We start from the raw sequence: 14,314 nt of genomic DNA on the forward strand, positions 1-14,314 counted from the left end.
AGATCACACAGTGAACTGCATTTATGTAAACATTCAGAAATTCACCTGAGATCTGATACAATTCAGACGTTATGATAATTCTGCACATTTTGTACAGATTTTCACTCACCTCACACTTGATTAGCCTCAGATAAACCATAAACAGTCTGCATGATCCCTTCACACAGTCACACACAGAAGAATATTCAAACAAAGTTTAACTTTGAATAATGGAAGGACCGTAGCTGCTGTGTGTGATTCATTAGCAAATAACATATACTTCACATTCCTGCCTTTTCCTTCCATAGATCAGTGTCTGCGTCAAGACACTCAAATTTACAAATGTTACAGATTTATAGTATTATAGTTTAAGGTTTGGTATCCAATAGATTATCCACACATGTATAGATGGGTGCTGTGGTCCAATGAAAATATCCTTATTTGGACATGTAGTAAGTTTTGTATGGGTTTAAATGTAGCTGACAGGGAATACTAATTGAGAACTGGATGGGATTTCACAATGTTAACCTGAACTGCTCATCTCTTTTCTCTTTTTTTGGCGTAAATCTAAATTTAAAACACTTTGTTGCTGGTGAATCCATGAGCAGGAAAATAGTGTCACTTTTAACGTGAGGAAACACAAATGTAATCATGTTCAGTGTCCATGTTTCCCCACAAGAAAACCCCCCCAGTTATTTTGATTTAAGTTCATGTTTGCAGGTCAGGAAATCAATCAGAAAAACACTGACATTAAAGAAATGCAGCAGTAATGATCAGTTTATGTTATTTGTAATTAACAAACTAAAACATGTACTGGTCCTCACACATTCTTCACTCCAAACCAGAAGCTGAATTAAAGCAGCTGTGTGATTGAAAGTTAGGATAACGATCACTGCCCTAAAAGTGCATCATAGTCTATGTACCACACCAGTCTGCCATTAGCAGGCTTCACCCCCGTGACGGGCCATTTTTCTGGGTTGTCCTTCATTCGGCTCAGCTGGGTGATCAGCTCATGTTTGCCTTTACCCATCACTAACATAGCAACTGTGCGTGCACGGTTGATGGCGCTGAACGTGAGACTCATACGCTGGTGAGGTTTGACGGGGCTCTCAGTGAGGACCACCAGACTCTCCCCATATTCATCCACTTTAGTCCCAGGGAACAGAGAAGCAGTGTGGCCGTCGTAGCCGGCTCCCAACAGCAAAAAGTGGAAGCTGGAGCCGTTCACCAGATTGTTGATGTCTTTCTCATACAGCTGTGCTCCTCTGTCCTCCTCCACACACAGACGGTGGTTGAGCTGCACTGGCATGGGGTGGATGTTGAAGTACGGTATCCTAACGTGCTGCAGCAGGAGGTTGTACATCGTGTAGAAGTTGGACTCCAGCTCAGTCTGCGGCACGCAGCGCTCATCCACCATCCACACGTGGGTGTCCCTCCAGGGGAAGGAGAAGTGGTGCAGGACCAACCTGTGGAACAGAGCGATGGGTGAGGACCCGCCAGAAAGGGCGAGATGGAAAACGCCGCTCTCACGCACCGCTGCCTCTGCCGCTTCCTGCACATCTGCAGCCAGCCGCTCCACCAGCTCCTCGGCCCAGGCGGACACCATGTCGGCACTGCGAAATTTGCCTTGCATGACTTGGAAACCGTTTGGTGCCATGGCACCCATCTGATCAGGGCTGATTATCACCACCTCGCTTTTGTAGCGAATGTCCCTCCCTGTCAGACAGAAGTCCAACATGTCCTCATTGTCTGCACCGCCAGGGTAGATGCGGGGAAAAGAGCTGGCCAAGCTACTGAGCAGTGGTGTCCACAAGTCCCACGATGCCAGCAGGTTTTCAACACTAATGAAACTATTCTTCTGCCCAGCAAAGATGTGAGAGATCAGCTCTTCATACGCTTCCCTCTGCTCTGTTGGTGTTTGCACATAGTAGTCTGAAAGGGGCAAACCTAAAACAGTGACGTCTCTGTGCTCTGTCACTTCCTTCCACTCACCCTCCATTAAAGCCGGCTTGAATAAATTCTTACTCACAAGAATGGCCGGATATTGAAGGCTGCCATGACCCAAGTGGAAAACGATCTGTTTGGGTTTGCAGTGAACGCTGTTGTGGTTCTGAACGCAAAAGATGTCGTTCTTGAAAAGTATACGAGCGTAACTCTCCCGCTCATCCAACATCTTCCCTGAGATTAAAAGAACTGGAACACCCTCATACTGGGTCTCATCGATGTGGGCCAACACAGCTGCAAAACACAAACAGGGTTATTACCAGAGCTATATTTGTTGTACAGTGACTTTTTATTACACAATAATAAATCAATATTTAGGCTACATTCATCCAACTACACTTCGGTTCGAACAGGCATCAATTCTGCTACGGATACGCCTGGCGTCCACACTACTTCTAGTTTTAGAGTCGCTCAAACTAGAAGACTGGAAACACTGCTGACCCGGTTTTAGTTTGAAAACTCTGGGTCTGCGTTTTAGTCTGGACGAGCAGAAACAGAGGTGTTTGGAAACGTTGACGTAGACCCTCGCAACCGCTTTCTGATTGGGTCTTTTCTGTGATGACGTAGCCTTCGTTGAATTGTCAGGCTCCTATCACATGACCCTCTTATGAAAAGGAAGACAACCGGTATTAGGCTCAGCTACCAGTGTAGAACGCAACGTGTATAATCAGTAACAAGCGTTGCTGACCTTGTTGTCTTTGCTAACAGCAGTTGTGCAGTCAAATTCTACATTTTACTTTTCACCATTGCTGCTTCTGGATTGTAGCCTAGCTCTTTCTGCAAAGTAACAATCAAATGCTTCCTCTTTGTTCTAGCTGCGATAGATACTCCTTCCTGGTTATACTGGCCCACGCCAGTGCATGTGAGTGGTCATGTGATATGCATTTTCAAGCATGTTACTATGGACGGGGATTAAAATGGAGCCAAAACGCTTGTGTGGAAAACGCAGTTTCAAATGAAAACATAGTGGTATGGATGTAGCCTTAAAGACAAAAGTACTAAGTTCTCACCTGCAAATGTTGGCGTGAGACTGACGTGATCTTTCGTTTTCTTCAGCTCCTGCTGAACCTCTGACTTGTACGCTTGGTATTGGCCAATCACAGCCTGATTCTTTCCTAAGGGCAGCAGTGAACTGAGGATCCGCAGCTTGTTTTCAACGACTTCCTCACTGGAGGTCAGATTTAGGGGAAGCCTCATGGTCAACAGCATCATGACCTCGGTCAGGTGGTTCTGTATCACGTCTCTGATCACACCATACTGGTCGTAGAATGGAATACGACCTCGAGGACAAAATGGCAAAGGTAGGACATGAACACATGACTCCTAGGAATCCTGGCTACTTTTTCCTTATACGAGTTTTAATGCAGTTTTATTCACCTCTAACATCCAGGGTCTCTTTCATCACAATCTCCACTCTCTCAATGTGGTGCTTGTTCCAGATGGGATCCAGAAACTTCTTGTTCTGTATTCTGAATGGAAGTATCTTTGCAATCACCTTCATAAAAAAGCAGGAAAACACAGCATGGAGTCAAACATCTCGATTCCAGATTGTCAGATGAGAGGCACACACTGTGGAGGATGTCCTTACCTGCTTCCCCAGGTAATGGTCAATTCTGTACATCTCCTCTTCCCTCAAGGAAGTCCCGAGCTGATATGCTAGCACCTGAGCGCTCGTAAAGTCATGTCCGAAAGGTTTCTCTAGCACCACCCTCAACCATGCCCCGCTGGTCGGTCTGCAGCTGTTGTTGATTTTATCTGCAATGTCTGCGTATGCAAAAGCTGGCACTGAGAGGTAGAAGAGCCTCCCTGCCTCCGTGATTCCCTCCTCCTGAAGCCGTTTCTCAATGTGCTTGGCCAGATCCTGGTAGTGCTCAAGGGTTTTCAGCTGCCGATACTGTGCGAGTCGAAGGAACTGCTCTTTCAGAAGAGCGCAGCGCTCCTCGGATACACCCTTTGAGCACGACACCGACTTCAGGATCTCAAAGAGGAGCGGATTGGCTTCGTCGGCAGGTGTCTGTCCTCCGCCGTAGAAGGAAAAGGTGTTACCACTACTGACCTGCTTGACATAGAGCTGGAAGAAGCCGTTCCACAGGTACTTCTTTGCCAGGTCACCGGTGGCTCCCACTATCACCACCGAGACATGGCCGGGTCTCTTTGGCTCCTCGCCATGGCCAGGTCTCTTTGGCTCCTCGCCATGGCCGGGTCTCTTTGGCTCCTCGACATGTCCTCCCACGGCACACAGAGTGATCAGGAGCAGGAGCACAGTCACAAACATGGTCTGGTCTCAACCGTCCACCTCCTGTATGAAAACAGCCATGACACACGTTACATGTAGGTATTTATTGTTGAAAACCGAGCACAAATGTATTTTAGTCAGCAACTTCCAGGCTGGCAATGACTTTCTCAATTTCTTGTTCACTATAAGAAAGTATAATTTGATAGAACCACATCTGTTGCAAAAGAACTGAAAAAGTATTTTATTTTGATAGTACAAATACGCATCTCAGCCAATGACCAGGAAATCCTGTTTACATCTCTTTCTCCATGGACATGTGATGACATCCTGGTCTGAGGGCTCCCAAAACTGACAAATGATGTTAATGTTCAATAACTGGGCAAAAACTAGAAAGACTATCTACGCTAAGTTAACTTCAAATTTTCAGCATCAAAACCAGTTTATATGTGATATTATGCAAAAGTGAAGGTGACCTGAGTGTATTCAACCTAATGGACTGTAACTAACTTACATAACACAAAGCTACTCTGAGCATATATTTACTTCTAATTATTCTCGCAGCAGGGGGTTAAAAAGTGTCAGTTTGTAAAAACTCAAAGTTTTACTTTAAAATGACAAAAGAAAAGCAACACATTGTGACAAATAAGAGGCTAGAACCGACATTTTGTGCTTAAAAAAAAGTAAACATTTCACCAATATCATAATGATTAACTAGAATGGTACTCAGAGAGCGCATACCTCCGCCCAACAGCCCCTGGAATCCAAACGAGTGGAATTTTTTCATCAAGATCTCTGTATAATTTCTTTCGAAATTCACAAAGTATGTCGGGAACCCTATTTCACGATATTACAGAAAACATCCTGGATCTGCACTCAAAATGAATGGGCTCTTCCCTGAACCATACCAACCCCATTATCTGTCCAGTGGGTTTTGTGTAATCATGCTAACTATCAAAAAACTAAAGCAGATGAAAACATAACCTCCTTGATGGAGGAAATAGTAACTGGAATTCTGTTGCTTGAATAATTGAAAACGTCCTGCTTAAAACCTTTGTGGTAAAATCAAATACAACATAAAAGTTCCTGAAACAGAATAAAATACAAGTGAGAAATGAATGCAGTCGCACTCACAGTATGAAACCTATATAAAACAATATATAAATCTAAATAAATAATATTTAATAAATTCCTTTGACAGACAAGATTGAAATCAAAAAAGTTCATACAGCATAAAACAACTAATGCTAAAAGTTCAATTCAAACATTCAAGAGCCGAGACATGCGTGATGTAATCACTAGGAATGTGAGCAGTCGTCAATATAAACTTCAAATACACTGGAGCCTACCCAGAATCTCCACAGAAACAGATAAGCAATGGATAACTCAGCACAAGTCTGTGTCCCAGGTCGCGTCAGAGGCGAGATGTGGTGCAGTGAAAATGTCATGAGTGTAGTGATGACTGCGTCGTGGTGGAGCAGGCGTGTGCACTTTGCACTGTGCTCGGGGGCGTCGAGCTTCCCGTACAGAAATTCTGCTGTTGACAATAGTGCTGGGAAAGTCTGAGCAACTTATGTTTGATTTTCTAAAAGCACCGAAAATCACTTGTGTAGCAAGACTGAAGAGCTACAGAAGTTATTAGTATGTCAATACTTTCACATATAATGAGTAATTTTTCTTTGGTATCATGACTAACATTTTCATCGTTATAAATAATGAGTAAATGTGAGGAATCAAAAAATGTGTGCAGCTTTACTTCGTCATCATCATTTTTTTTTTGACTCACAATCAAACATGCACAAGATAAAGCTGATTTTATGACTCTGTGCAACATCTGGAATCCCCTCTGTTCCACAATCATGTTTACACAGTGAATATGCAAACAGCAAAGTTCACCTTTATGTAGGTTAACTTCATTTGAGCTCCGCTTTAAGGGTTACTGAGGTGAACATGTTTTTAATTTATTTCATCACATCTTATGTAAACTGCTTGAATAAAACTTGTTCTTTTCTTATTTTCTTTAAATGCGTGTACTCATGACTTCTACGCTATTACACACTCCACATTCCTCCAACTAGAATCAATAAAGTGGCACACTATCTTAAAAGACACTATCTTCATTCAGATTCTGACTTTACATTGTTTTGTTTCTTCCAACACATGATTCCCCCTCAGTCACAAGCTGTTTTCATTTTAGCATAGAACATCTCCCCTTGCCTCACTTTCACGCTGCAAATCGTCTCGTGCATCCTTCAAATTTGGCATGAATGGTGAACAACAACAATTTTAATTGTGAGTACTCACAGCCCGTCACAAATTCCTCTCAAATAAAAACCTCCACACACTAAACCGCATGGTATTAGATTTTAATTCTAGGAAAAGCAAATGATTTCTCAGCATCAATTGGTTATTCCAGATGCCAACTCCGAGTAAGACCCACAAACCAGAGCAAAGGGCTCACATGTACACCGAGGACTTGTCTAATGACTGGGCGGTTTTGTTCACACGACAGAGATATGGTGGCGCCCCGTTTGCATCTTTGCGGTCAAATTGGTCACAGCAGAGGGGTCTGAGGTAAAAAAACATACGAGCGATTCACTCGCTATCATCAGAAACTGACGAGTCCATTCAGCTCTACTGCACCGTGACCAATAACCAAGTTGTTAGCCTTGAGTTCACAGTACATGCTTCTCAATAATATGCCCCCTCCTCACTTATGGTGGTAAACTGGAGACGCCAGGATAATAAATCTTGTCGTGTATCGTCACAACACGAGCACCGTGGAGGTGTTAAGCAACAATCATCACATCATTGTCTTCATCATCAAGTGCAAAATAAAAGGCTGAGTGGGATCTTCATTAATATTTTGTGATACAAGCAAACACAAGATTGTTTTCTTTTACATAGATCATTGAAACGTGTGTAACAACAACAGACCCTTTTTTGGTTTAACTTAGAATAATGCTTGTAAAAAAGTAAGTAAAAAGATGCTTGTTGCTTTTGATGTTATGTTTTCTTGTTTCTATTTGAGTTGTTTGTGAAGCACTTTGTAACGGTTGTTTTGAAAGGTGCTATATAAATAAAGGTATTATAATTATTGTTGTTATTATTATTACTATTGTAGTTTTTGTGTTTCTTCACCAGTGACCGTTACCACCACAGGAGGCTGAGTGATCTGCCTGCTCTGATTTGATCAGTTCTTACATTCCCCCTCGGGGAGACAGAGACATTTATTTGTTTAATGATTCATTTAACTAAACAAAGATGAACCAACTGAAACTTCACCTGCTCGTTCAGTGAGAATGAACAGAACTAAAAGGTATTATTACATATAGTTTAAAACAAAATATAACTACATGTCTCTTAATAATAGATTTCCCCAAAACATAATGAACTGATCTGTGATACTTTTACTTGAGTACATTTGTGTCTATTTGTGTACTTTTACTTTCTAAGATGATTCCGAGGTACTTGAGATTTTCAACCTTACTGATGGTGTTGTTCTATATTATATTACTTGATGTCTCTGTAATGTAGTGGGGTAGAAAGTACAGATATTTGCTGACTGATATAAGTAGAGGAGTAAAAGTAAAGAGACTTTTTCCCTCCACACGTGTTGTGCTCCATTCTGTACCCCTGTAAGATGTGTGTGTGACTCTCAGTCAGGAAACTGGCAGAGGGAAAGTGGAACTAACTTCCTCATTCAGCGAATCAGCCCCACGATTCACCTGCTAGTGTCAAACTGTCAAACTTCACTTCCGCTACACACACAAACACACAAACACACACGCGCGCGCACACACGAACACACACTGCTCCTGAGTCAATGTGTTCAATCTGTACTGTAACGTGATGTAACATGAACACAACATGAGACGACTGACTGGTGACTTATAGAACCCAACGTGAGAGAAGCGGACACGAACCTGCTCTGTAGTGAACGACGCGCTCAACCTCCTCTAAGCAGCTTCCTGAACCAGTCACGTGACAAGTTCCGGTTTCAGAATTATTTTCGCTTTGGTAAATTACTTTTATTTTTCCCTTCGTACTTTGTTTAAATATTAATAATAGTTTATTTTGCATATTTTGTGAATCTGTAATTTCTTAATTTCTAGATTCCCCAACAAAAGATGTTTTAATTCTTCGTTATTATTTGTGTTTTTGTGTCAAAAAATATCAAGATCTTTTTTAAAACTTTTTTTGCGATTATTCTATTAGTAAATTGTTTTGATTGGTTATTTTTTCTTATTAAATTATTAAATGTATTTCTTAGTTTTTTTTATTGTTTGCATATTGTGTGTGTGTGTGTCTGTTTGGATTCTATTAGTTTTGTGATTAATACAAAAGTGACCACAACAAGATGTTGATAATTGTTTTCCTTAGTAATTGTTTGTTTATATAATTTTTTACTTAGCAAATTATTTTATTTGTTCCTTGTTTTTTTTTAATTATTATTTGTATATTTTGTGACTGTGTGTCTGTTTTGGTACGGATGTCTAAAATTAGACTCCTAACTTTTTGTTTTTAAAAATAGACAAAATGCTGTGTGGGACATTAGTATCAGAGGTATTAAATTCAACCATCAATAGAAAGACAAAAGCTACATTTTATAATTGTCAGCCTTTTATTTGAAAAGCAGCTTCCTTGACTTCCTGTACATGGCTCTTTACAGATATTTAAAACTTAATCATGACTATAATTCCATATATCTACAATTCGGTCAGTGTTCTATAATAATTGTTAAACAGTATGGGAATTGTTTGATGCTGCTTAAACACAAAAGTAAATACAATAAAATTGATCTCATAAACTTGGCTCCACTGTACAGGTTCCAGAGATGTGTTTATAGCTCTAGGATGTTTTTGTATGACTCAATCTTTTATCTGAAGCTTTCATCAGCTGTATTTTAAGTGCCTGACTGTGGGCCGACACTTGGGGGCAGCTGTGGACTGCAGCACATCACTGCAACAAGGCTGCCCCCTGTAGGCGTCTGTGAGGTACAGCTGGTTTCTGCTTGTGTCAGATATTTCCCACACTGTTCCTCACGTCTCTGTTAACTCCTGTTTCCTCTGCATGGCTCAGCTGTCTGGTGTCATCACCCTCTGAATCCAGGTCCACCTCAAACAAAGCAGGTGTCCTTTTGGCCAAATAATGATGTGATTGTTGTGGACCACACTGACAGTCGCCCCTTCGGGTCCCCTGTTTCCTCTGCTCAGCAGCTGTGATCGTTACAGTGCAGAGCTCGACTCAGCAGCTTCGCAGGCCCTTCCAACATATGCACAGTTAGCAGCTGAAGTTACACACGTTTACCCTTCTGAAATACTTAAAGCCTTAGGACCTCAAATTATGAGTCCTTCATCTCTATCTGTCTCAGCTGGAACTTTTGTGTATTGTCTTGATGTCCCCTCGGTGAATTATAAGCATTTAGTGGCATAAAATAAACCAACTCATCCTCTATAGCTGCTTTCAAGCTTTCAGCCAATTTCATAACAGTATTGGAATTATTTTATTCCCTTTTACTGACATCAGCCCCTAAAATTTGAATGTGTCTGGCTCTACTTTTAGGCAAAACATAGAAAAGAGAGGTTCTCAAAAAAATGGAAATTTGAACATGTGATTATGACAGCCACCTCCTGAAGAACAAACTTCCAAACTCAACAATTTTATGATATATAAGTCCCAAATTCCATGTGGGCTACACACACACACACACACACACACACACACACACACACACACACACACACACACACACACACACACACACACACACACACACACACACACACACACACACATGTTTGTACTTCTATCTTAGTAGAAAACTCATTGGCATAATTCATTCCCTAGCCTCTTACGGTAACCCTAACCATTCAAACTAAATGGTTAACCCTAACCCTAAAACCAAGTCTTAACCCCAACACAGCCCTTTGAAGAAGTGAGGACCAGCCAAAATGTCCTCACTCTCCAAAAATGTCCTCACTCTCTAGGGCCTATGCTTACATATAAGTACAGGAACACACACGCACGCACACACATACACACACACACAAACACACACAGGATACTCCTTCCTGTTTACTCTTTACACTTCACAGTGGCCAGTCAACTTGGGAGGGCTCTACAGTGTGATCTCATGCATTACAGCTGTTTGTAAGGTATGGTGTGTGTGAGTCTGTATGTGTGTTCCTCTACTTATATCTTTGTGAGGACCATTTAAAGAATAGACCCTACAGAGTGAGGACATTTTTGGAAAGTGAAGACATTTGACCGTTCCTCACTTTTCCAACGGGCTGTTTGAGTGTTAAGACTTGGTTTTTAGGGTTAGGGTTAGAATTGGGTGAGGGTGAGGCATTTAGTTTGGATAGTTAAGGTTAGGGTAAGGGGCTAGGGAATGCCTTATGTCAATGAGTGTCCTCGCTAAGATAGAAGAACAAATGTGTGTGTGTGTGTTTGTGTGTGTGCGTGTGGGTGTGTGGCTGCTAAGGAGAGAATGAGCCCATGCAGAGTGTGCTAGCCCAGCTGTCACTGCTGTGACTTCAGACATGAGAGACCACAGGACACGAGCTGGAGGGCCACTGTGTGTGCTAAAGTGTGTGTGTGTGTGCGTGTGTGAGGAGTGTGTTGTCACCCCACACCCCCAGGCATTCTCCACAGCGCCTGGCTTCCTTCCTCCCCTTTGTTAAGCCTGTGGGGCAGACTTCGTCAAGCTGAGCACACAAACGCCTGCATATGAATGTGTGCTGTCATCTTTATTAGGCCTCTTCCCCAACAGCCATTACATTTAACACAGGTCTTTACTGAGTGACTTTTCACTTTCATGGCCTCAGCCCTCACTCGTACTTGCCAGACGAGAGGCGTTACAGTGACCTCAGTGTGGGGTACACTTGAATACACAACTTGTTACATATGCATGGTGGTAGATAAATGCCTTTTTGTTGCTCTGAGTAATTTGGTGGTTGGTTGTGATTGTTATTTGATATGTAACTTTAAAGGGGGAGTTAATAAGTGGTGGGTTTTGTATTTCAAAGGTGAGGCAATGCTGCCAAAAATCTCTCTGTCTTTACCTGCGGTGTTCATCCCTTTTTCTCTTTGATGTATTGCTTCAGTGCAGATGCAGGCAGCGATGACTGATCAGGGCGAAGCCTCAAATAGATTTAACCCGTGTGTGTGGGTATGAGTAATGCCCAGTGTTTTGAACCACATTCTCACATTTCATCTCTTCATAAGACGGAGACCTGTTGCAGCGTGCCGTCTGTATTGTGTCTGAACGCTGCGCTGCACACAACACATCCCACAAAGACAGTCCCCCGCCCTAAATTCCAGCTCAGAGAGGTGGTGTTTCTCAGAGGTGGCATTTAGAGCATTTAAAATGAGGTGATTGCAGGACATGGAGGAAAAATGCACACGCCTCTCAATGTCCACACTACACAGCACATTATTTCTTATAGTGTAGAATAAAGAAGCTTCTCTAACACATTTCTTAGGTTAGATCAAAGGGTTGTGGTTTGGAGTTTGTGGTGTTAGTATCAGATCTCACTTTAAATGATACTTTACAATATGTGGTCTTGGGGTTTTGATTTAGTTTTGATGAGAGACTTCATGTCCTCGTTTTGACCTCGGTATGCACATATCAGTGACTTCACATCCTGGCTTCTGCTGTCGCTTATCAGTCCATGGTATCATAAATATTTGCAATTCATTACAGTACAATTCACCTGACATTGTCCTCAGTCTCACACAGGGGTGTGATTGTTGAGCAGAGATACCTCATGTTTTAATCATCATATGTGATTTCTTTGTCTTTCTGTAAATTACAGCTTCTATCTTGTGTGTGTGATCTTTTTTATGTGATCAGATGAGTTCGAGCATCAAACACCGTAGGCTGGATTTTCTCTCAGTGACTCGAAATCCAGTTGGATTATCTGGCTTAAATCACCAGACTGCTTTTCTTCTTCTTCTTTTTTTAACAGAGATTACAGAAACGCAATGTCCCTGCAAAAACTACAACTCTTTCACTGGAGCTAGACTTTTTAAATACTGCAATAACACATGTTATATGTGTGATTTTGCTCTATTTAAAATAAATAATTTTGTTATACACACCTCATATATAGAGACAAATGGGACATTTTAACATCTAATATCACCAAATATCAGGGAGAAGCATTATTTTACAAAAAATTATATTTAACATACAGGAACATGGACAGTAATTTAGCTAACTAACTAACTGTTTGGATTGCTGTACTTAAAGACAAATTTGAATTAGTTGTATTTACATTTGATGCTACTTTTTTACGTACACTCCACTATAATTATTAAATCTACTCAGCAGCTACAATTTCTTGTTTCATCTTAAGATATTCAAAACAAAACATTTGATTAATTTACAAAACATGACTCAATTTCATTACAGATTAAATAACTGTATATTAGGGAGTTAACTACAACATTAAAGTACAGCTTACATGTTAATCAATTCAATTCAATAATATATTGTAACACTGACAGAAGCTGTTCTGTTGAAAGACAAATTTTACCTTAAGTGCATTTTGTTGTTAATACTTCAAATCTAGGGATTTTACTTGTAATAGCAGATAGTGTGATGTAAAGTTCTTCATGCACCAATGATGGTTTCACTCCAGTCATCAAAATGTAAACACAACGGCGTGAATCCATCATTCCTTAACAAGGGCTGTGGGGGCCCACACTGTGAGAGTGCTGAAAAACAGTGGGTGCATTTTATTTTGGCGGTGCACAAAAACTCCCCCGCACTTTCAAAAGTGGTGCACCTCTGTGTTTGCTGATACCACGAGAAGTGTGAGGAAAGAAGGGGTGTGAGGGGAGCAGGATCTGAATGACATGGCGTTGCTGCTTCTGCCGCTGTTCACTGACCCAAACAATTGCGGCCCAGCCCCCATGTGTGAAGTACTTTTGTGTTGTCATTGCCCTCTGAAGCCCCAGGACCAGAGGGAGGGTGGGATGTTTGGTCACCCGGAGGGGGTGAGCTCTGTGAGGCCATGGTCCACTCTGCAGCACGACACATGCTCTGTGAGGTGGATGAAAAACAAGCCTGTATTGTAATGAAAGCATTTGCATACTTGTGCGTTAGAGAGGGTGTTAACCTTTGACACCGTCAAGAACAGTGTGACAACAGAAACCACTTCTCAGAGTCTAAAGCTGAAACGCAGTTGAAAATAAAACCTGAGCGTACCTCAGTGTGTACCAAAACCTATAAGGACTGGAGAGAAAGGGCTGTTGAGTGTTTAAGGTGGAAGTCTCCTTAAAGTGGCAGCTTACACTCAAAACCAAGTGTATTAAACACATTCAAATACACATATATCTGCATCTTAAGGGATGGTGCTGGGAATTTGTGAGATCCAAAAACCCAGATCATGATTTGTTATGTCTGAAAAAAAGATAAAAAAGAAAATGTGGTTACTTTAAAGAACAATTTGAACAATGAACAAATATTTGTGGAAGCTCAAAGAACATTTTTCTCTATAAGGGATGGAATTCAAATGTGACATCTGTCATTATTTAGAGAAAATTCCACTGGAGTTTAGCAGCAAATACCAAAAAGAAACACAAAGGAAATCTTATGAGAGTAGAAAGTTCCCATGTATGTTTAATCTTTAATTTTAGCATATAATTTGATTAAGAAGATGTTTTAGCTTCTAAAAGGTGAAAGTATCCCATTAGAGTGCCACTGATTATGTTAAACTACAATTTGTGTTTGTCAGCAATTCAGGTAATTGTCATGCAAAGGTCAGAAAGTCATAACTCAACCCACACTTAACTTGTTAATCTATTTTTTTGACCAACAACGCTCATTCTGTCTGTTGTATGATTAATGTCCGTGTATGGTAACGTTGGACAAGACAATCGCCGCCTCTTCACTTGAGTTTCTCTGAGTAGGAGGGTCTTTGTCAGGGGAGCCGGGTGCGTTTGGCTCTCAGCCCGAGAGGCTCTTCTCTCCAAGTGCACGCCGCTTCACAGAGAAGACTTGACTCTGAAATTCCTCCAGATAAGAGTTGCTAGGTGATGCTATTGTCAGATCTTCTTTGTGGTCACATATTCATACCCAAATTGTAA

General features: G+C 41.3%; 1 protein-coding gene across 4 annotated transcripts; it reads right to left on the reverse strand.

Moving 5' to 3' along the window:
• Nucleotides 1-635: 635 nt before the first annotated feature.
• On the reverse strand, nucleotides 636-8,201 carry h6pd (hexose-6-phosphate dehydrogenase (glucose 1-dehydrogenase)). Of its 4 annotated transcripts, none has more exons than XM_034585665.1 (6): nucleotides 8,143-8,176; nucleotides 4,205-4,282; nucleotides 3,572-4,150; nucleotides 3,361-3,478; nucleotides 2,994-3,263; nucleotides 636-2,217 (listed from the first exon to the last, which is right to left on the reverse strand). In XM_034585665.1, exons 2-6 carry the CDS (start codon nucleotides 4,256-4,258, stop codon nucleotides 869-871), a joined length of 2,370 nt encoding a protein of 789 aa, XP_034441556.1. In that variant the 5' UTR covers nucleotides 4,259-4,282; nucleotides 8,143-8,176; the 3' UTR covers nucleotides 636-868. The 4 variants fall into 4 exon arrangements, with proteins under 4 accessions (XP_034441556.1, XP_034441555.1, XP_034441554.1 ...); XM_034585664.1 differs by lacking the exon at nucleotides 8,143-8,176 and adding an exon at nucleotides 5,566-5,715; XM_034585663.1 differs by having other exon boundaries at nucleotides 3,572-4,282; nucleotides 8,143-8,201.
• Nucleotides 8,202-14,314: the final 6,113 nt, after the last annotated feature.

This window comes from Hippoglossus hippoglossus, chromosome 5 (genome assembly GCF_009819705.1).
Source record: "Hippoglossus hippoglossus isolate fHipHip1 chromosome 5, fHipHip1.pri, whole genome shotgun sequence".
NCBI lineage: Eukaryota > Metazoa > Chordata > Actinopteri > Pleuronectiformes > Pleuronectidae > Hippoglossus > Hippoglossus hippoglossus.

What these genes read in the sequence shown, in the direction of transcription:
- h6pd (XM_034585663.1), bottom strand. Translation starts at nt 4,258, where the DNA reads ATGTTTGTGACTGTGCTCCTGCTCCTGATCACTCTGTGTGCCGTGGGA. An exon ending in ACCATTACCTGGGGAAGCAG is followed by an intron (nt 3,479 to 3,571) that starts GTAAGGACATCC and finishes TTTTTTATGAAG; the next exon opens with GTGATTGCAAAGATACTTCC. An exon ending in AGAGACCCTGGATGTTAGAG is followed by an intron (nt 3,264 to 3,360) that starts GTGAATAAAACT and finishes TTTGTCCTCGAG; the next exon opens with GTCGTATTCCATTCTACGAC.